This window comes from Cryptomeria japonica, chromosome 6, assembly GCF_030272615.1.
Source record: "Cryptomeria japonica chromosome 6, Sugi_1.0, whole genome shotgun sequence".
NCBI classification, from domain to species: Eukaryota; Viridiplantae; Streptophyta; class Pinopsida; order Cupressales; family Cupressaceae; genus Cryptomeria; species Cryptomeria japonica.
This window is the reverse complement of record NC_081410.1, coordinates 442,170,511-442,194,513: the sequence shown is the minus strand read 5'-3', so window position 1 is coordinate 442,194,513 and position 24,003 is coordinate 442,170,511. Positions and strand designations below refer to the sequence as shown.

Here is a 24,003-nt window from a genome sequence, read left to right as displayed (position 1 = left end):
AAAGCAACTTATGTTAGGAACAAAGTTTGCATATCTAATTTCGAGCAAACACACAGAGGGTTTGGTGCATTGGAAGTTCGATGTGGCAACAATGAAAGGGTTTTTTCTGACTGCGTGCTAGAGGAACATTGGATTGCAATGTACATCACAAAGATTTCTTCTAGTAAAGATAGTGAGTTAAAAACCCTAACATATTTATCTTCCAACTTTATTTACAGATGCAAATTTTAAAGATACTTCTATCTAAAATTGATGTGGCAACCAGGGTTTTTGTAAAAACGACACCTTTTTTGATGTGTTGTCCACAATGCTCTTCCGTCGACATAAACAATTAAAATGCATCGTGTTTGTCACATGATCAGATCACGTGTGAAAAACACTCGTGTTTTTTAACATTCCCAATTGTGTGTGGAAAACCATAGTTTTATTTATTGTGTTTTGATTTTACCTTGTGTATCATTTTGTGCTTTTTAACATTCCCAGTCCCGACAGGTGATCAAAAAATACGTATTCGTGAAACAAACATACATACTAGGCAAAATTTGAAATTTCCAATTTTTTTACTCTCCTCTCAAAAAAACTTTTGTCTACTTTAGCATACCCAGTCTCGTCGGGCAGTCCAAATCAATGCAAAAAAGACATACAGAAAGAGCAAACCCTAGACCCGCGGGAAGGGCATTACAGAAACCCTCATGATTTTTTTACAACCCACACTGAATACAAAAAACTTGCGTATGCCTTAGCAATCCCAGTCCCGAATGCATTGCCAAAATGCACACAAAAATGAGACACACAATGAGCAAACCCTCATTCATATATAAAAAAATATTACGACACCAGGGTTACAGTTGGATGCGTTGACGAACATTCCTCTTCCACCCACAATCCCTACCAGCATGACAAATCAACAAACAAATTTTGGTAAAAATATACCCTACCTGTATGGTTCGAGCTCGCTTGAAAACAACGACGACTACACCTCCAAAGCGTCATTGCCACCTTTGCTTCCATGCACTGTGAACGACAAAAAACAATCCCAAACTTACATAAACCGGTTTGTATGCCTATGCATTTCCGGAAAAAAAAAGGAATGATAAAAAAATAATTTGCAGTATTACCGCGCTTTTTTTGCAGAGTGCGAAAGATTACGAAATTATCACATGCCTAAAGACTGCGAAAATTCGAAAAGAATCTCCAACTGCCTGGAGAGAAATTTACCAGCTCCGACTATCTAAAGACTCTTCGGCGACAAACAACTCGAAGCTAAAAGCTTCATTCTGCTTTGAAATTGCTGACCAAGTGGAATACATGCAAACCAACATTGGTTTCGTGGAATGGTTGTGGCCCTTCATTAGCCCGTTAGCGAATTTCAATGCTATTTCCGTCATGTAATTCAAAATCCTTTTCCGTCGCCGTCGACACCCCGTGACCTTCTTCGTGGATCCCATGCCACGTCATTCAATCGACACTACATGACACTTCTCTATGGGCCCCTATGCCACGTCATGTGATCTCCCACATGCCATGGTCATGCCATTTTATGTGGAGAATAGCCGATTCCATTTCTGGCCTCACCCCAATTTCATCCGCTGAAATAAATTTTTTTGTTTCATGGGACCTCTTGCTCCATGAAAGTAGAAGTTTAAGCCCCCTCATGAAAACACACCCTAATTATAAAAATTACTTACTTTATTAAAAGACCGTTTTTCTTGATATAATAAAACCATTCAATGAACAGCTTCACATTCTCTATAAAAGTCCACTCTCGGCCTCTTACCACTTAAAGTGCTAGTTATGTGCAGATGCACAAATGATAAATCACACAACATTTAATGAGTGTGCTCCTATCCTTTGCTCTACTATCTAATAGTATAATCCAAAATATTAATAGGAAGTTCATAGAAGTGACATAACTTTAATAAATAGTTAAATTGACATAATGCTCTGCTTTGTGGACTAACTGCACAGCTACAGACCACCAATTAAACACATTGGGGCAAATCTTGAGAAAGAAAGCAGTAGCTATAGAAGTCCCTGGTTTTCCCCTTGAAGGTAAAATATTTGCAGAGCAGTCCTTCCTTGACAAATCCAGCCTTCTCCAGGACACTCTGAGACGCCACGTTTTCGGACTCCACCAGGCCTTCGATTCGCTCCAGACCAGGGATGTCAGTAAAAGCCCTAGACACGCACAACTTAACGGCTTCAGCGGCCACGCCCTTCCCCCACCACCTGCGCGCCAAGCAGTATCCGATCTCCGCCCTACACGAGGAATCGCCGATTACTCTTTTCAGGTTAATGGCGCCCACAACCCTGCCCTCCAAGCAAATGGCCTTCCACCAGGGGCGCTCCACGCTTTTCTTTTTAATGTAGATTTCCGCCTCTTCCCTGGATTTAAAAGTTTCCCGCATGGAGAAACGATACACCTCCTCGTCCGTCGCCCACTCCATGAAATCGTCCAGGTCGGATTCCTGAAATTTGCGCAGTATTACAGGAGGCCTCTTCATCGCAGTAATAACAATTGTTGTGAGGAGAGGAAGGAAATGTGAAATTAAAAGGGGGGAATTGCAATGTGCAGTCAAAGTCTAAGAAGTCCACTTTCGCCCGCCATGGAGAGGTATTAAAAAACATATATCACTCGTGCTCATATGATTCAATTGCCAGAGGGGTTTGGCCTACAAGAAATTGTTTGTTCTCTTATTAAGAACACTCCTAAATGATATCTTTCAACATCATCTTGATAAATTCAATTATCTAGAAGATGGAGGTGTATAAGTTTTCAAGAAGGTAGTTGATTTTGTATATCATAAATTAAATCTAGAAATAGGCTTTATTACTTGTAAGTTGTAAGTTGAGATAGTTTTGAAAAAATAAATGAAATAAAAAGTTTTAAACAAAGTCAAAAAAAAATTATGATAAAAGAAAATCAAAAGAATTCAATTATCTAGATCATTCAAATAATTTCTACTCCTAACCTATCCCTACTCTCTAGCTTAACCCTAACCCTACGTCTAACTCCAACCATACCCCCTAACCCTATTTCTATCTTTTTCTCTAGTCCTAACCCTTGTCTTAGTCTAACCCCAATCCTAATGCTGTCTCTTACTCTACCCTAACTCTATCCCTAATCTTAACCCCATCCCTAACCCTAACTTTATCCCTAATATTAACCCTAACCCTACATTAACATATATATTTAATAATATATATAAATTATATTGAAATATATCTTTTTAAAGGTACTTATTTTTTAATCATTTTTTCATATAAAAATTATATAAACACCTAAAAAAGTATTTCTCTACATATTATATATTATTTTATATATATACTAATATATAGATTATTTTTAAGATATATATACTAATTGTAATTTTTTTAAAACCTCAAAACGACCATCAAATTTAGTCCCCAAACTATATATGAATTGTTCAAACCAACCTACTTAGCTAGCGGCTGATAAATTCCCCGGCAGCGGGAGACATTTCATGCCGGCGTTGCGAGACAAAATATCCGGACTGAATTGTTTGCACAGAAAAGTCTATTTGCTAATTAGAAAGCAATCTTCTTGAACAAATCTACAGCATCCTGTCTGCAGGGAAATTGCGCTACAGCCTACAGGTAATGTATGTCTAAAACTCTTATTAGGGATTAGAATTGATGACCCTATTTAGATCTTTTTAATTATAACGTAGACAAGATAAATTGTAAAGGATTAGATTAAATCTATTAGCTGGTTAAGTCTTTGCGGGGAATTAAGTTTTTCTCACGCGCTACTGTGTTAAACGGACACCTACTGACTGCGATTAATTTTTTTTTTGTAGCATTTCAATTTAAGGCTGCAAAAATCTTGTCTCGACCCCAAGAATCGATTAGCTCTAAAACCCAGATAATTTTAGATCCACATTTCCTTAATTGTCAATAGATTGAAGCAGCATCTGTAGGAGATTGGTTTTGGTTCGTCTCATATTTGTAAAATCTCTGCTTTGTTAGGGTTTCGTAATGCTTTTCCTATAAATTCTGCCCATTTTTTTATCAACGGGATCGTTGGCAGCATAAACACATTTTTTTCAGAATCTTGAAGTAAGTCACTTACCACGGTTTCAGTGATTCTTTTGGGGAATGTGTATGCGGCCTGATTATTTTCTTTGCGTTTTATTTCATTCCAAAACAATTCTGTTGTTATCCGTTAAATAAATAGTATGGTTTTATCTATAAATTAGAAGTTAAGACTTTTTTGTGATTCAATTTCTATTGATTTGAAAGCATAAAATTTTTGCTTTTATCTATAACCCAGTTTTTTCCAGCCTAAAATGAGTCCACCTGTCGTGTTTCACAAAACCATTCAAAATGAGTCGTGTTTCTCAAAACCATTCATTCTGTCTGCGGTCTTATTAGCTTCTCTGAGGACCTTAAATATTCATAAAGATAACCCATTGATTTGGCTATAGAATTTACTTTTTTTGAAAAAAAAAACAAAAAAAAACTGTTTATCTTGGCTGTCCTTTCCTTGCCTTTTGTTTCAGACCTCCTGAGGACCTCCATGATACAGAAAGAAACATCAGACGTCCAGAGCATAGTAGTGGAAAATGGTCCTCCTCCACTTTCTCTATAGCTGTGATAAGTGATAGTTGAAAGAGACATCTGAGAGGAAGCCTGCATATTACAGAAGCTACCGGAAGTTGACTGTGCAGGGGACTTATGAGGAGGAATCCCCATGATCCCTAGCCTTATTGCAGAAGCCTGAGAGGGATGAGAGGGAGAATGCAAGCCAGCTATTATTATTGCTATTATTCATGGATTTCAGTACCAACCAATATCTAAGAATATAGCCAAAATGTGTATGATTTTGCCATGTAATGCCCAATGTGCTCGATGTTGAAAATGATTTTTTAATTGTTTTCAACGTTTTGACAACTATTTGAAAACAGATTGACATTTGTCCGTTAAGCACCTTTTCCTTTTAGAAGTTGCTGCATGAAGCATCCTGCACTGGTAGTATTTCAGACCTTAAAAGATTCCAACAAACTTTCTCAGATATTATCTTTTTGGACCTATCGGCATCCTTTTTTCCTCTCATATGTTTGTTGTTTGGTTTCATCTGCGTGAATTCAATTGATTTACAGTAGAATCTCAAATTCAAGTAGAGATATTTTGAAGTAGGAAATGAATTCTATGTTTATTTGGTGGTTTTAAATTTTTATTTATTTTGGCACTCGCACATGATGGCAGAATTCCTGTCAGCAAAAACAAGGTATCTCTACAAAAAATTATCTTTGCTTACATTGCAGGCATGGTCCTATTTTTGCACAGAATAAAAGCACTATTGACTAGTGAGTTACACTCTAATTGTTGGTGACTGAAAAGAATAATAGCAGACAAAAGCTAAACTTGGCTTAAACCAAGTCAAGTCATTGATGGGCAACAACAAGCTGAGAAAATTTCTTCATCAAACTTCCATTGTAGGCTTGAGTCAGGACCATAGTTGCTAAGATCTCTCCAGCAAATTGTTTGTTGGTTCCCCTTGGCATTGTAATTGAGCAGGCAACAACACAGTCCAAAATGACATCTAAGTATACATCCAACCTTGGCTAATTCCAGACTCCCTTTTAAGGCTCCATCAAACTAAGGTTGGACGGTCAATAGTGGGAGGAGACCATTTGACATTATTTCTCTTTTCTTTTGGGCATGGTCCTTAATCAGAAGGGGATGTCTTTTAAGCATCTTTTTATCTGCTCTAAAGTCTAAACAACTTATCAATGCTATTTCTTGCCAATGAATTTCTTGTTTGGAAAATAGCAGTTTTTGCTCTCAACATGACCATTTCCCATGTTTGTTCCCAGTCTCTAAAGAAACATCCATTTCTATCTATCCAAAGTGACCGTACAGAATTTTTGGGGGGTGCCTTTTCATTGGAGGATTAAGAAATCTGAATGACACTTGCACAGTCAGTCAGCAATCACAAATTTGATCTCTTGAGGCAATGCCCAGGTCCAAGTGCCATCAAAGGTTAGTTTGACTGTGGCCACTCATCAGCCTGTCAAAGATCTGAAGACAGAAGTGCAAAGTTGTACAGACTAGATTGTTTTTCTGTTCTCTTCTAGCAGAGAAATATATTGGTGGCCATTTTCAAAGCTGAATATTGGATCCTTGTTTGTGGAATTTAATGTATTTGTAAGATTTTGTGGGACCAAAAGCTTTTTAGATGGGATGGTATGATCCAACAACGTTTAGATAAAATCAGTTGATGCAGAGATCACTTACACTATGAGCAGACGCTTTGGTAGAATCTGATGAGGAACAGGCAAAACAGAGGAAGGGGTTTGCTGATGATTGACCCCATAAAACTTATCCTACATGTTTGGCTACAAAAAAAGTCATCATGTGAGGAAGATGTAGCTGACAGCTTTGGCCACAGATGAAATTGTCCCATTAACCCATTTGCAACAGAAAAATTTAAGGCTTGTGTGGAGAGTCAGACAATTCACCTTCTATCATTCTACATGGAAGGTGTTAGTTTGTTAGTTTGTTAGCTTGGACAGCTGTTTGTCCATTTGCTAAATAATTAGTAAATAATTGTTTGCTAACAAATGTAGTTAGAGTTCAAACAATTCTTATTAATTATTTGACTCTTTTTAGAAACTTCTAGCAACCAATTTGGTTAGGGTTGTTTAGTTGTTTTAATCTCAGCCGTTGATTGAGAATTAATCTCGGCTGTTGGTTTTCCAACGAGAGTAGTATATAAGGGGGTCAGGGGGCATTTGGAAAACAATGAATGAATGAATGAATTGTGTGAAGAACTTGTAGTGTTAGCAAGGGCGCAGTGATAGCGTTGTATAGTAGCGGGGTGGAATCTCAGTAGGAGAAATTGGGAGGTCGTCGAAGCTCTGCCAGTAACAGGCGAGCAGTATTTGTATCTCTTAATTTGCTGAAGTTTTAATATAGTTCTCATCCGCAGTACTGGTTTTCCCTTAGGGGTTTTTCCAAGGACAATTGTCCGAAAATATTGTGTTCATTGTGTTGCACATTTTTTATGAGTTTGTGAAATTGCAGTTGTGTTATTTTCCAATATTTGTAGCTCAAATAATCTATCAAAGATAGGAGGATAATAATCAGTAACTGTAATAGATTTTTCACAGAAGGCATTCCATTGCCTCATTTTGAATCATGTATTCCGCCTCTAGCATAACTACGCTCCTTTGAATCATGTACACCTATGGAGATATTGAAGGCCCTACAAATAGATGTACTTTCTTAGGTGATAAGAGAGATAGAATTCACATAAAAAGGCACTAATCCATGTTAAGTATAAGTCTGTTGCCATATTTCTTGAGATTGTGTGATTATATGAGATCACTGGGTTAGGAACAAGTTAGGGATGCTAATTGGTGATTTTGGTAACCTTCATGAACGGATCAACTTGTAAGACAAATTTTGATACAAGATTCTTGCTGGATTTTTCACCCAATTTGGGGTTTTCTAGGATGATGTTATCTTTGCTCATGTTGTTGTTTGCATTCACTCACTTTTAGCCTGGTACTATACAACATATGTCAGAGCAAGTAAAGGTGGGCATGTTTGTTCGCCTTAATGGGTGTACGATGTTTTTGGAAATCAATAACAGAGTTGTAACATCATAATTTGAGTTGTGTGATTATATGAGATCACTAGGTTAGGGGCAAATTAAGGATGCTAAATGGTGTTCTCAGTGGCCCTCATGAAGGGCATAGCTTGTAAGACAAATCTTGATAGTAAATTCTTGTTGGATTTTTCACCCACTTTGGATTTATCTAGAGTAAATCACTTGTGTTATCTTCGCTCACGTTGCCGTTTGCATTCACTCTTTTTTAGCTTGCTGAATTGCAACATTTGTTAGAGCAAGTAAAGGTGGTTATGCTTGTTCTCCATAAATGGGCGTATGATGTTTTGGGATCAGTCATAGAGTTGTAACATCATTATTTGTAGCCTTTTATGGTGCTCAATTTGTTGAAATATGCAGCTAGAATTGGATTCTAGTTTAAGTTATTGATGTAATCATGGGCGGCAACATGTAATTTGTGTAACTTGTAAAGCATTTAGGTCTGACCCTAAATGGGTGAACCCCTTGTGCAATTATGTAACTTGTAATTAGGGCTGACCTATATGTAACTTGTAATTAAAGGTCTGATCCTATTCTTGGCACCAAAACTACAAGGCCGACTATGATCTATTGGAGGCATTAATTCATATATATACAAGAAGATTTGTGATCATTCTATCATCAATACAATCAGTGAATTTCCTATCTCTGCAATCAGCAAATCACCGAGGGTTCCTGAATCTGTCTAAAGGCTGGCAAACTTGTATTCCAAGCTGAGCGAACATCCTTTAGTGCTGCCGAATGAAGTTATAGTGACAGCGATCTGCATTTGAAGGATTGTCAAGGTCATAGCATTTCAGATAAGTCTGCCCTAGCATGGGAATGTTGTAATTGTGTTACTGTGTTTGATCTAATATAAACTGAGATAATTGTTGCTGGGTTTTTCACCTCCAAGAGGGAGGTTTTCCCAGGGTACTACTGTGTTATGTGTATTGCGTTTATTGTTTTATGTTCTTTGTTATCAGTCTGATCATAAAATCAACATGGTATCAGAGCTAGGTCTAGCCTAGGAGCCCCAAGCACACGAGAGGTGTGGCTTAAGGGGGGGTGTTGGTGTTGGAAATAAGCCACCCCCGGACCGACGATGGACTGGTCCAAGAGGGGCCAATAGCTCAGTGGTAGAGCACTCCAGCAATGTATGGAAGGTCCTAGGTTCGAGTCCTAGCTGGTCCTTGTCTCAACATGGTATCAGAGCGGGTTCCTTCTATAAAGCCTAATAGCTTGAAGGTAGATCCCGTATCCTTTTTTTTTGCAGACTGAGAGATCAGAGCAGTGTCCAGACTTCAAACTAAATTCACACTCCTGTGGTGAGGGTATTTATGAAGTGCTTATAGATGAGAATGGATTCTGAGTGATTGCGAGGGCCGAAGGCCACGCAACCATCATCAGATGATTTAGTGTGATCTAAGTGGATGGTTATGTTGAAAACTAACTTATAAAGAGATAAGTATTTTTTGAATTTTTCATGCTGTTATCAATTCATTGGATAGTGAATCATGTATGATAGTCTTAAACTATTGGTAACCTCTCTTGAATGTTTTTAGGACGGAGATTGCATTTTAGGGTGGATGAGCTTGATACATCCTGTGGGAAAGTCACACAGGCTGAAGAATGGAGATGCAACTTGCTACCATGAGACTAAGTTGGTGGTTGAAGATATTTTCTCGGAAAAAGAAGGCTATAACATTTAGAGGGAGCTTGTTAGGCTCAGAGGGAGCCAGTTTCTTTCAGCTTCAGAGGAAGACTCATCTTTTGTGTAATAGTTTTTGTTCCACCCTCTGCGAGTAGGTATGGTGGATCCACCCTCTGCGAGTAGGCATGGTGGTGATGCATTCTTCTCTGGGAGAAGTTTGAGGTGAAAGCCCTCGTTCCACCCTTTGCGAGTAGGCATGGTGGACCCACCCTTTGCAAGTAGGTATGGTGGGCATCATTGAAGAAATTCCACCTTCCGCGAATAGGCATGGTGGTCCCATCCTCTGCGAGTAGGTATGGTGGGTATCATGGAAGAAATTCCACCCTTTGCGAGTAGGCATGGTGGTCCCACCCTCTGCGAGTAGGTATGGTGGGTATCATGGAAGAAATTCCATGATGAGTTCGTTTACCCTCTGGAGTAGCTATGGTGAACGTATCATGTGTTTCATCCATGGGAGTAGCCATGGTGGTAGCCTCTATGTGACTTGATTATTCATAAAATCCTCTCTAGCTAAGAGGGAGTGTTGAAATATGTAGCTAGAATTGGATTCTAGTTTAAGTTATTTATGTAATCATGGGCGGCAGCATGTAATTTGTGTAACTTGTAAAGCATTTAGGTCTGACCCTAAATGGGCAAACCCCTTGTGCAATTATGTAACTTGTAATTAGGGCCGACCTATATGTAACTTGTAATTAAAGGTCTGATCCTATTCTTGGCGCCAAAACTACAAGGCCGACTATGATCTATTGGAGGCATTAATTCATATATATACAAGATGATTTGTGATCATTCTATCATCAATACAATCAGCAAATTTCCTATCTCTGCAATCAGCAAATCACCGAGGGTTACTGAATCTGTCTAAAGGCTGGCGAACTTGTATTCCAAGCTGAGCGAACATCCTTCAGTGCTGCCGAATGAAGTTACAGTGACAGCGATCTGCATTTGAAGGATTGTCAAGTTCATAGCATTTCAGATAAGTCTGCCCTAGCATGGGAATGTTGTAATTGTGCTACTGTGTTTGATCTAATATAAACTGAGATAATTGTTGCTGGGTTTTTCACCTCCAAGAGGGAGGTTTTCCCAGGGTACTACTGTGTTATATGTATTGTGTTTATTGTTTTATGTTCTTTGTTATCAGTCTGATCATAAAATCAACACAATTAAGCATAATACTTGTGGATGACAAAAGCATTAATGAAAGGATTCATATTGGTGATTTCTTTAATGTACCATAGGGTTTACAGATCTGCAGGAACCAAGATACTTGGGAGTGTACCAATCTCAAAACCCAACACATCTGCCAATGCTCACTGCATCCATCTGCCCATTTTTCAAAAGAATATCTGTGATTTCCTCTTCTTGATTGTTTGTTGAGAAGCTTTAATATATGATGAAAAGATATTTTCAATTGTGGTTACCTCTGTCATGGATAATCATTCAAATAGAATATTATCATCCACAAATTGGAAATGGATTGTGGATTGAAACTTGAGGTAACTACCAGACCTTTCAACTCCAGTGACCATTGGCTGCTTGGATAGCTCTTCCTAGCACCTCAATCATTCTGACAAGTATATGACGGATATGGATAATGCCATCTGATCCTTTCGAGACCTTAAAAATCATGCAGAACTTCCACTGACAAGCACCAAATATTTGGGATTAGAGATGCAACCCAGGCCCTTCTGTTATGTTACCTTTCTGATGAGGCTCCATTCCACCTTATCATATATCTTGCTAATGTACAGTTTAATGATCATCCCCGTTTCATCATGGTAGATTGGGGAAAGAACCCTCTTGTGAAACAAGACTCTGAACTTCAGTTTCCAGTATACTTCCTTGCTTGCATTACATACTCAAGTTGGCCTAGGATTTGTTTGTATACTAATTATACAATAACATGATGCCAATTGGGTCATTCCTATTTTAAATTTATGAGGATGTTTCCTTCGCCAACCTTCTGATTGTCTACTCATGACCCAAATCATGGTCCTGAATGAATTGTGCTAGCCATGATTTGTTTTAAGGCTGGTTGTGATTTGTGAGTTTTAACGAATATGTATGAATGGAATTTCCTGTTTAGCAAGCTTTACCACCAATATGCTTGGATGAGACTGCAAGATTATATGAATATGTTGGTTCATATTTACTGTTCCACACCATCTTGTGAGAATTATAACACTGATCTTTAATTTTGAATTGTATGCTCAGGTGGAAGGTCACAAGGTTCAATACCAATGTGGAGTTTATATTTAGGCAGTATTGGAACACGGATCCAAAGGAAGATTTACCTATATAATGTGACCTTTGGACTGTACATGCTCGAGTGGTGGGAGCGATATATTTTCAGTATCCAACTCTGGTTATAGATTGAGATCAATGAAACACACTTCGTAGTTTATAAGTTGAATTGTTTGTAATTTTGACAACTTTAGAAATGTTTGTTTTGGAGTTTGATTCATTGCTCGAGTACTTGAAAAATTAATAGTAACATTACGTTTTCAGTTCAATGCACATTATAAGAACTGTCACATGTTTATTGGACCATGAGCTACTTAACTCTCACAGATACTATGATGATAGTCTTGTTGTGTACGTTTTACTACAAATTTTGCCACAATGGGTCACGCTATATGGTAGAAAGTATCAAAAGGTATAAATTTATAATGACTTTCCAAGTTTGACTTAATTGAAAATTAGATAATTTACTTCCACTATTTTGAATGTGGAAGTCTTTTGAAAAAATATATAGTGTAATTTATTTTTTTGTATTTTTAAACAGAAACAATAGTTGAACACTGAACAATTTTAAAGCTACTCTCCAACTAATATTGCTAGGTATTCTATGCTGCAGGCTTATCTGGCATGTAAGTGCAGGAGCGTGGGAAAATTATTCTGTGCTTCCTGCCGAAGACCATCATCATTTTCCTAGTGATTGAGATTTTGTAAGTCAGGCGTTACAGTAGATTTATGATAATATCTAGGAAGTGTGTAAATGCATTTTTCCTCTCTTAGCCTGCAGCCACATTGTACAATCCCTGTACATCATGTGGCTTGTGAGGATGAGAAGACATCTAATGGTTCATTTGGTAAGGTTTAGGTATTGTCGAGGCTAGTAATTTTTATTTCTGAGAGATTAGTCTTGCTGCAGTAGGCTTTTTATTGCATCTAAGTTCAAATTCGTACTCTAAACAGTAATTTCTAATTGCAATCATTGTGGACTTCTCATAAGAAATTTTCTTACAGATCAATGTAAAAAATTTGACTGGTATTTCGTGTCAAGCTCAATATTTTTTCTAAAGCATGTATTATTGCTCATTCTTCTATCTAGTATTGTTTATTGAAGCTCAACAAAATGTTGTAAAACCTTCTGTACGATATTTTGGCTGTCTACATGATAGCTATTGTGTGTGCTAGTTGGGCTTATTTACACAATGGTGGCCTTTACATAAATATATTGTTCATATAAACTTTGTTGGTTTTAATGGAGAGTAACTTGACTAGCCATATTTGTGAAGGATATTTGTGCACATAGTTCGTAGACTCGGACTCAGAGAGTACTCTGCAAGTCCAAAATTTTCAACTTGGCAACTTAAAAAACACTAAAAATTAAATTTTTTTAGAAAAACCTTTTTTTTTTTGCAAAATTCAATTACAAAATGTATTAAATTAAAAATTGACATCTGGAAAGAGAAAATGCCTGGTTTTATAGTGAAAAAAAAGTGTGAAAATGCGCTTTAACTAGTGTTTCTTTTTTTTTTTGAGAACCCAATATTTCAACCAATTAAACTTAATCTCATTTTTCTGGCAACTGTAAAAACTTGCAAGTTAAACTTGTAAAAAATCGTGCAACAAAAAAACAGAGTATTCAACAACTCGGAATAGTCACACAGTTTGCAAACTATGTCTATGTCTGTGCAGATGACCTACTCAAACTGATTTCTTTTTTTCTGTTTCAGAGTGTAATTTTGAAGCTGATTTATTTTTGATATACCAGAAGTTTAAACTGGTATGTTTGTGAACCATTGGTGATAAATCTTTGTCAACAGGAAACTGGTGTAGCGTGATCTTTCAATAGAATCTTGAGTTTTCTTAATTGAAGGTAAAAAATGGTTAATGCAATAAGAAGGAAATAATAGAATCACCAAAGGAAGTTATTTTAACAGTACATTTGAACCAAGCCAGTGGTGTAAATCCCATGCTACCCTTTTTTCTAAAATATTTATATTTGAATTATTTTCTTTGCACATTGCCACAAATCTTGTGTGAACATAATAAATTTATTAAGGCTGCTATGTTTTTGTGACATTTTCATTCTTATAAAGCTAGTTTTATAAGCATTACGTATACCAAAAACATAAAGAAATGTTGATAAATAATGCTTACGCTGTATATTTCAGAAAAAAGAAACATGTCTCCCTTTGGAGAGATCAAAGTGTTCTTCTCTTGTAAGTTGGACTTTGTGTATGATGTTTACAAGCAAAGGTCCTGTTTGGACACGCTAAAGCATCTTTGCATTTGTATACAAGACCAATATGTTAATATTATTTTTGTGGTCTTTAAAATATAATATGGGCACACAATGACAGCAATTATAGCAGTTTTGTCGCTTTCAAGAAAAGGCACATATTAGATTATAAGGTTTTTATGATCACAAGATCAAATTTCATTTAAGGGCAGTTGACCCTAGTTACTTTAGTTGTTTTATTGAATTCTAAATTTTATTTTGTTAAATTTTCATGTTTTCTGAATTTTTTTCAATAATCAAATTTGAAAAGAAATTATTGTTAAAATATTTATGAATTTGGTCAAATGTTATCGTAATTTTTATGTTTAGAAATAAAGTTCTTTGATTCTTTTGGGTCAAAGACACATGCTCTCTTTCCATTCTTCTTTTGGCATCTTTCATTTACTTGTTTCACATCATGTTTCACACCAAAGATGATGTAAGTTGGTCTTCAATTAGACTATAAGCACATTTATATGAAATCTAGGCACGTTCTTCGTTTCAAATGCTACATGCCTAAGTAAATTTTACACGAGGAACTATTATGATTAAATTTTTAACTATAAACAACTTTGCCCCACAAAATAAGTTGTAGACTTTTAAGTTACTTTTTGTTTGTATGATTAAGTGATTGAATTAGGACTTTTATTAACTATGTGGTGAAGAAATTAGGTCTCCTCAAAATCCATAATTTGTCGTAAACTAATGCTCTAAAAACTAAGTATAAATTGAGATAGATTAAGATGGATTAAAGGTGCATGATGTGGCAAAAGAGAAAATTGAGATATGGTTTTAGATAAACAACTAGAATTTTGTGTTAACTAAGACATTATGATTTGAGGTGACAAGGATGAGACAACATTGTGATTTGATTTAAGAGGTGAAATTTTGTCCCCTAAAGAATTTCATATTAAGTATTTATAGAGAATGACAAAATTTCATATTAAGTATTTATAGAGAATGATTGCTTGAATGATATCTATGTCAAGATGATTGTGTGGTGCTATGAATCATCATCAAGATTTTTTATGATAGAGGGAAGAGCATTCAACTTTCTTGCTAGTAGTTTGATCCTATTGATTTAATAATAATGAAAAAGAAAAGAATGTTTAAGATAGATGTCTTCATGCAATTGTAAGTCTAATTCATGCAACTAAGACTAAGTGTGTGGTTGAATACGTGAATACGAATTACTATTTTTCTACACTCAATTTGATAATCCAAACAAATTGGGACAATATCCCGCATTTAAATGTGGGTATTTTAGATTTTTGAAATAGATGGCAAGATTGCACTAATGATCAAGTCTAGAGGATAGAATTGTATGTGTGATCCAGTCCAAGACAAGTAATGTTATGAGAAATGGGTCAAGATCATTTTGAGTGGAATTATTTGGTATAAAAAAGTGTTGGATTTATGTTTTGACTTAGTGAGTGTGCCAAAAGAGTCAAAAAGTGTGCTAGAATTATGCATCAAATTCTTCCATGCAATGGCATAAGCATGGAGGTGAAAAAGTGAAGTATGCACTTTTTCTCTTGACATTTTATCCTCACTACATGCAAAAATAAATCCACATACATGTCAATCTAGAAATAAAAGAATTAACTATGATAGAAACTACATTTTTTAGAATCTAGAAATTTGAGCAACTAGAACAAATGTGTGCTCCATTTGTACTTGATATGCAACAAGTGTTCATCAAGCTTGCTATTATACACATGAGAATTAGCACAACAGATTGTTTGTGTGGATAGATGACTAGGATATTTGTGGTTGAGGGTGAGGTAAGAGCAAGTGTAGTGAAGCTCTAGGTGGACAAGTGATCATTGATCTAGTCGATATTGAATTTCTTGTGGACATGACAATAGAAGGTGGCTATGTGAGATTTTTATTATGGGTGATGGTACAATTTTTCAATTTGTTGAGATTGTTACTTCTCTCAATTGATCATCTAACATGTTGATATAGTCTAGAAGAAGAGTAATGGGAATATGAAGAGCTTGCTTCTATAACTCTCTTTTCAAAATTGAACAAGATCCAATATAGATGGAGTGCACGTTTTATGGTTGAAGTTTCATTATACTTTTATTTAGATTGTTGAGCATTCAAATGTCTTTTAGTTGTTTGATTGGTTTCCAATCTAGTATTTGCTTTTGTTTGGTTTTCTTGAATTTGTAATGCCTGTGAATTTTTCAATGCTTTACATAGTCAATTAATTTGATGAAAACAAACAAATCCAATCTAATTGCTTCAAAATAACTAAATTAAATTTATTTTATTCTTTTGTGAAATAAGTAGTCAACTAAATATACTAAATTAATCAAATGACTTCGATTAATTTAAGTAATTAAACATGTTGAAACTAGCAGTTTTTGTTGAAAAAGATTAAGAGTCTATCACAGAGTTGGCCACACTTTAAGGGATTGACCAAAAAACAAACCAACCACAAGAGAATATGAACAAGAATGAACAATGGAGATTGAAATGATATAAGATGAAATTGATATGAATTGATATGATACAATATACAAATGAGCCTTTTCTTATATAGGAAAGAGATGATGAAGTAGTTACAACTACCCTTGATACAAAATTAAATGCATGATGCATTATAAAACTAATATTAAATAATGAGCTATGACTTATCTCTATCTAGAATGACACTTAAGATAACTAACATGGACAATATTAAATGAGAGTTCCATGTGACAACTAAGCTATCGTAAGTAAACTTGACGTGCATAAATACATGTTAATTAGGAACTAGTTAGGATATGACCTTATTCACACCAAAACCCCCCTCAAGTGCAACTTAGGGAGAATATTATTATGCAAAATCCAATATGATATGATGATGGGTCCTGACAACTAGACCATGTTAGGTGCCTATTTTACATCTAATCATGCAACTAATCTCTTACAAACAGAGAAAATGAGAAAACCTCATAGGACAAAAATCATTTCCAAAAAAAGATATGAAAATCACGCACAAGTGAGGAATGAAGTGATGTATGGAGGTATCAACATCAATACCCCCAAGAATTACATCCATCACAAAAATATAATTTATTGCCCCTCATAAGAGGGAAAGAGAGAGACTATGTAGCCCCTCATAGTGAATAATCTCCTACAAGAATGATAAGTGTTTGAGCACAAAACAAGATCCAATTCTTGCAAACCAACTGTTGCACCTATAACTTTGTCTTGTCATCAATGCCAACCCCTTTGTTATGGAAGTAGTCTTAAATCCGAAAGTTTACCGGAAGCAGTTTTTTGGGTGAAGCAGTATTTTGGTTCTGAAAGTTGTGTGTAGAATGTTTGTGTGTTGATCTGGAAGTGTTTTATATTTTGATTACATCCTCAAAGTTTATCGGAAGGATTTTCCATGTACCGGCCATCGGTCTAGCTATTTACTTTTAGTTTGGAGCTTTTTGAGATTGGATCAAGTGCAATAAGTTTCATATTTTTGGGTCTGGTTGTATATTTTGGGTTAGGAGCATGCATACACGTTATAATCTTCTTATGACGGACTTTGTGAAGATAATTGTTTCGGCTTGGTATATATATAATGATTTTTTGAAAATAATATGTGTGTGTGCGCGATAGAGATATGATGAAGATGTGAATATGAATATGAGTGTGACTTGATGCAAGGAAGTCTGTATAAAGGTATTTTAGTGCAAAAGTAAGAGAATATAGTTGTAGTGATCCAGAAAGTCTAATGGTCTGAATATTGCAATGAGAACAAAGTTTGTGCTTTAAACAGTAACTGTAATCTGCATACAAAGATGCTCTTGTTCACACAGTTTTCTTTGATATTGTAATTTTGTATCTTGCCTTGAGTCCAGTTAGCTTCAAGTTTGCAAGTCCATTTTTGTATCTTGCCCCATGAGCAGTTAGCCTTTGTGTGCAAGTCTAGAGCAGTGAGCTCTACTTTTTGTAATTGTTTTTTATATAGTGGATTATCTTGTGGGTTAACTCCCACCGTGGGTTTTCCCAGTTCAGGTTTTTCATGTATAAAATTATGGTGTTCTTGTGTGGATGATTTATGTTCTTATTTAAAATCTTTTTTATATGAATCTGAAATCAACTGGTTAATATAAGTTTGTTGTCTAGAATTTTAATTTATGTTGATTCACCCCCCTCTCAGCATTCAATGTGTGTTCAACAATTGGTATCAGAGCAGGTTCTTCTTGAGTAAGCTTAACCGCTCGAGGTAGATCCAGAGTATTGAACACTATGTTTGAAGAAGAACTAAATGATATGGATGCGATGGAACATAGAAACTATGAAAGTGAAGGGGTAGTTGACACGGAAGGAGAATTAAGATCTTCTTTTGCAGATCTGGATGAAAGAAGATTTAAGTTGAAGAAAGTTAAAGACAAGGTTGCTCACCTAAGAAATTTGTTGGGTGAGGAAACAAAGCAGATGGGTGATCTTGACACAAATCTAAATGGTAAAACAGACGATTGTACTAAGCTTGAGAAAGAGGTGCGTAAGCTGATAAAGGAGTTGAAGGAAGCAAAGGAACAGATTGAAAAAGGGCTAAAGTTGAAAGGAGGAAGCGAAGTTCTTGATGTTGTGCTTAATGCTAAAAAACAAAGAAAAGACAAAGAAGGCTTGGGATATGAAAAAGGGGAGTGCTCTAAAGGGAAAGAGAAGATCAATGATCCTCTAGTTCTGAATGTCCGGAAGTCTCCTCTAGTTTCTAATAGGTATACTTTAAAGGCTTATTGTTTCACTTGCAATGAATATGGATATCAAGCTAGTGAGTGTAGAAGTCAAGTAAGGAGTCAGTCGAATGTGATAAGATGTTATTCATGCGACAAGATTGGGCATAAAGAAAATGTGTGTAGAACTAGGATGACTTGGAATGGATACAGGAATACAAATTTTGGACAATCATTTCATGGAAAATGTTACTCCTGCAATAAATATGGACATAAAGCATTCGAGTGTAGAACATCTAATAGATCTGAAAATACCAGAAGATATGGAAGTTATCAACAGAGGGATCTAGTCTATTACAGTTGCAGTAAAGTAGGACATGTGGCAAGAGATTGTAGAAGCAAATTCAATATGTCTTCTAGACCAACAAGGAAAGTGGATGTTAACCTTGAGAAGGAAAAGATGAAGAAGATGCGAGTAAAGAAATTTGATGAAAAGATTGAGAAGAATACATGGGTTGTACTGGCACCAACTGATGGTGTTGCTCCCTCTCGAAATAAGCTTGTATGTTGGACTAAGGGGGAGAGATGAAAGAAAATATTATACCCCCTCAAATTTGGTGTAGTAGGTTAGAAGAAGGTTTTTTGGTGCTTTAGAGTGTTTTTGGGTGCTACCAAAAAAGCAGGAAAAATAGTATTTTTTGGAAAGTACGCTTGTCATTAATGTCATTCGTCTGGAAGAAAATATATCGAGAAGTCACTCAATTGTTTTGATCACTTGCGAAAATGAAGCTTGGAGATTTGTAGTGCAAAGAAGAGCTCAGTGTGTTGTGCTAAGAAACCCTTTATCTATGGCATGTCGATTCTAGTTGTTGTTGACCTAGCCTTGAAACCCCAGCCTATGTTGAAGCCATATCCTCTTGTCGCAATGTTGACTGATAAAGATGGAGTGTTTTTGAGGGTTCATGGTCACTATTTATATATTGAGGAAGTGCATGCCTACATTCATGCTGGGATGGAAGAGGTAAGTCATTTGAAATTAAATGACTTGTGGGAGAAAGTGACTGAGGAAAATAGTGTAACCCTAAAGAGAGATTATAAAAATCTTACTCTGGATTGGACATTTCGAGATTTTTTCATGACTTTTTTGATGAACTTGAGTGGATTAGAATAATCCCGAGTCAAATTCATGGAGATACTATGTACCTTGACAAACCCTACCAAATCGCGAAAGAGGCCCTTTGAACCCTAATCAATCTTTGTTAAGGGGAGAGGTTCTAATGAAGCAATCTGTCAAGAATGATATAGTTACCACTTTGACAAGATCTAGTGTGATGGAAGAGCGATGATTGTAGAAAATATAAAAGACATTGGGGTAGAGCTTGCAATGAAATACTTGGCTTACAAAATTTACTTTCAGAATAAAAAAAGTACAGCCACGACGATGGCCATTTATACAGTTTTTAGGATTATGGTATTGTAGTGTTGTAAATTGTACACCCTTGCTAGGGTGGTACAATTTCACACCTAGGTTAGCACCCGCCTTAGTGTGTCTTGCATCTTGCATTTCTAATTCTCCTTTAAGCATTTAATTAATTAATTTAATTAAATCTAAGGTCATGTCTCATCACTTTACATATCATAAAGTTGGGCCCTTTACTCTAAGTGTGCCCCTTTTCATTTTATTCCTCCAATGAATCATTTAGTCATCACTAATTATGTCCTATTTTGACCGTTTAGGCTTGATTTCCCATATCAAAACATCTCAAAATCAGCTATAACTTTGGGATGTGCTCTAATATCATCATATTTAATGGCCCCGAAAATTTGGTGAAAAGTTGGTCGGATCGTGGCGGGAATGCACACGGTCTGCAGTTTTTCCCCGAAATTTTGGGAGAACAATCCTATGATATAATAATGCTTAACCCCAAAATATCAGTGATAAATTAAAATCCTAGGTCGGTCTAAACATGAAATTAAGATCTAGGGTTTCATACTTAAGAGCTCTCTTTCTTCATTTTAAGGGGTCTTCTTCTAAGAATCTAGGAGCAGGTTTTTGGAGCATAAAGAGCCTTCTTTGCAGCAAAAGAGTAGATCTTTGAAGTCTTCAACAACATTCAACACTCATCCATCAAACATTCATCAAGTATCATTTTATCAATTGGGGGCTTTTGAAGATGTAGAACAATAGGAGATCACCTACTCACGATTGGCTTGTACCTCTCCCTTGGGGTTGGGTATGGTTTCATGTTGTTTTCATGTCTTTGCATAAGATTTATTTTGATTCATATTCATGATTTAGATCACTTTGCATTGTGGATTTAGAGCATTTACTTTGTCAATTATATGCAATTAGGGTTAACTCTTTAGGGTTGCTCTAGGTTGTTTACTTTCATTCTTAAGATCTTGCACACACACAAGGTTCTTGCACACACATTTTTAGTACATTATCGACTATTCATGGAGGTGTAAATCACCAACATAGGGGTTTGACTAAGGCAAAACCCTATATAGCCACCCTAAACCCTCCATTTCAAGGTATAGGTTTGGATCCGAGCGTCGCTCGAAGTTTCGGGACCAGAAGAGCACACATGGATAGTTCTAGGTTGCCGATTTTGGCAGAAACCTTAGGGGGACAGGGGTGTGGCACCCTGGTCCTACCCAAGATAGTGGCGTCGCGCCATTGTCCTGCCCTCTGTCACCAAGACTTGGCAGAACAACAGTTTGCAGGCTTCAGAATCCCTCCTGTCAGTTTCAACTTCAGAATTGTATTATCAAGATAGTGTCATGGCACCCTGGTCCCGAACATTTTTGCTCAGATTCCAGACACAGGTGCACCTCTCATTTTTCCTCCCGATCTATACTTTGCAACATTGTATCAGTTGTTCTCTGATCTGCATTCTCAGATTAGTGTTTTTTTTCTTACTTGCTTTCTAGGTTAGATTGAATTTTGCATCATTCCTATCTCTCATTTAAAACAAAGGAATAGAAAACCTAAGGGGTAATCCACGACTCTCTCTTTCTCATAAGAAGTAGCCAACGTGCGTTATCTCCCTAAGATCTTTTATATTACATGAGTGTGTATGAGAGTGGGATTAGGGTTTCCATACTTAATCTCACTTTCCCCCCTACACATCTTTGGTGAGCCTGACATGAATCCAATTTCATTTTCATTATATTGTATTGTTAGATCTAGATCAAGTTTATTTCATTTTCTTTCAAAACAAAAAAAAAGAAGATAGGCTTCTTTCATTTTCCTTGCATTGTGTGTTTAAGTTTCATGCAATTTTCATTCCAAAATGTCAGATTTTTATTTGCAAGATGTTCATTCTTTTGATGATGTATGTAATTTTGTTGACTATGAGTTTAGTAAGGATGAATTAGATGAATCTCTAGATGATTTTTTGAACCCTAAGCCTTCTAAACCCTCATTTTATCATAAATTAATGAACCTTGTTACTATGCCATTTCATGGTGATGAAAAAGATAAGTTGAATGATTTCTCTCATGGGTACATTCCTATCAACTCCTCCACTAGATATAGAAACACAGTTCACTCCCATGATTCCCTCTATGATGTTATGTCTCATTTTGAGTCCAAAAATAAGCCTTTCAATCACTATGATCATGCTTTATTGGATGATGCCCTTAATGACTTTATGTATTTGCCTAAACTTTCAAACAAGAACAATGCATCTCAAAGGTTAATCAATATGATCAATGTGAATGAACATAACAAACCTCTTTTTGTTGTCCAAGGTGTTTGTCCTTCTCCAATTTTGCCTCTTCCTAATCAACCTCTTTTCACCGTTCAAGGTGGATATAGTCATGATTCCTTTAGTACTCCAAACAAACCTATCATTACAATTCAAGGAAGGAATCCCACTAAGAGTCCTTATAGCTATGGTAGACAACTAACTAAGGAGAGTTATAATGCAGTTGCCCATACCTATAACATGAGAAACAATAGGCAACCTAACCCTCCTCCGGTTGTTCTGATTCCTCTACCTCAACTCATTCTTCCTCAAGCACCTCACATTTCACAAACCCTTGGTAAGGAATATGATCTTGTCGAACAACTTAAAGCTACTCTTGGTAAGATATCCCTTTGGGATTTGCTTCAAACTTCCTCGACTCATCATGTAATGCTACAAGATGCTTTGAAAACATTGAATGTCCCACCCATGGTGACATCCAACAATATTGCTTCCTTGATTAACTCTATTACAACACCTAAGGCTCACAAATTGTGTTTACACAAGATGAGCTGCCCTCTAGTGAAATTCAACAACAATTTGATCCTTTAATGATTGTGGTTATCATAAATGATAGTGCGATAAGACGAACACTAGTGGACAATGGTTTTGGCCTTAATGTTTGTAGCATTAACTTGTTGCATAAGATCAATATTGATACATCTCTTATTAAGCTTGATTCCCTCACCATCTATAGATTCAATAATGTTGCTAAACCTTCACCAGGTATCATCACCTTGCCTGTTAAGGTAGGTCCTGTTACTTTACCTACTCCTATCCATGTTATGTCTAGAGATTTGACATACAACTTGTTGCTAGGGAGACCTTGGATTCATAGCATGCAATTTGTTCCCTCTACATTGCATAGGCAAATCAAGTTCATCTATAACAATACAACATACACCTTGTTAGGTGACACAAGATTCCAAGCTTGTTTACAAACATTAGTTCTAAACCCTTTTCAATAAATTCTTCCCCAACTATCTTAGACAATTCCTCTAAAGCTTCTACTTTGATTAGTGCAACCAATTCATCGAACCTGTCTCCTATATTTGGATCGATTCCTAATACTTCCTCAAGCGAACCTAAGGTTCATGAGGAAGAGTCTTCTCAACCTGACTCTATGATGGAGAGCACTTTCTCTCCTAAAAAGATTCTTTCAGAAGATGATTGGGGATCCCTTGATTTCAATCCTACTTTTGTAGGGGAATACAAAATTCTCCCTAGAGAACCTAAGGTTGAAAAGAAGAAAGAAGAAGAATCTAAAAAGAAATCTACTTTATCTGAGCCATTGAGTAATAACTTTGTGGCGGCTTCTCAGACTTCATCTCCATTAGTTTCTGGCCTAGAGGATTTTGATCCTTCACTATTTGAAAATCCTCCTTCTTCGGAAATGACTAACCTTTATGGTCTTGGTTTTCAAATCCTAGCTAGGTGTGGGTATAATGGAAATGGATGTGGTGCTCAAGAAAAATGGATTAAGGTTCCCTTGGAAAACAACTTTCATGATATGACATTTGGGCTTGGTTATGATTCTTTCAAGCGTGCTAAAGCCTCTAAGAGACCATCTATTAGTGTTAATGTCATTTCTACTTCTCTCTCATTAAAGTATCTAGAATATATTTAGTGTGACCCTTCTTGTGTCTTTTCTTTGGATGTTTTTTCTATCGATGATTCCTTAGCTGTATTTTTGGGAGCTTATGACAACCTTCCTCGTTATCACCATAATTGCAGTTTTCCCG

The 24,003-nt window shown here is 36.2% G+C and overlaps 3 protein-coding genes across 7 annotated transcripts; 2 read left to right on the top strand and 1 right to left on the bottom strand.

Annotated features, from left to right (window-relative positions):
- Nucleotides 1-1,870: 1,870 nt before the first annotated feature.
- Nucleotides 1,871-2,679, bottom strand: LOC131037464 (uncharacterized). The gene has a single exon (XM_057969601.2). The coding sequence runs from the start codon at nt 2,502-2,504 to the stop codon at nt 1,983-1,985; it is 522 nt and encodes a 173-aa protein (XP_057825584.1). The 5' UTR covers nt 2,505-2,679; the 3' UTR covers nt 1,871-1,982.
- A 746-nt stretch (nt 2,680-3,425) lies between these two features.
- LOC131037535 (uncharacterized) lies at nt 3,426-12,603 on the top strand. Of its 5 annotated transcripts, none has more exons than XM_057969714.2 (5): nt 3,426-3,618; nt 3,822-3,886; nt 11,544-11,681; nt 11,901-11,985; nt 12,187-12,603. In XM_057969714.2, exons 3-5 carry the CDS (start codon nt 11,570-11,572, stop codon nt 12,269-12,271), a joined length of 282 nt encoding a protein of 93 aa, XP_057825697.1. In that variant the 5' UTR covers nt 3,426-3,618; nt 3,822-3,886; nt 11,544-11,569; the 3' UTR covers nt 12,272-12,603. The 5 variants fall into 5 exon arrangements, with proteins under 5 accessions (XP_057825697.1, XP_057825699.1, XP_057825696.1 ...); XM_057969716.2 differs by having other exon boundaries at nt 3,426-3,623; XM_057969713.2 differs by lacking the exon at nt 3,822-3,886 and having other exon boundaries at nt 3,426-3,623.
- A 5,508-nt stretch (nt 12,604-18,111) lies between these two features.
- LOC131037578 (uncharacterized) lies at nt 18,112-19,098 on the top strand. The gene has a single exon (XM_057969773.1). The coding sequence runs from the start codon at nt 18,112-18,114 to the stop codon at nt 19,096-19,098; it is 987 nt and encodes a 328-aa protein (XP_057825756.1).
- Nucleotides 19,099-24,003: the final 4,905 nt, after the last annotated feature.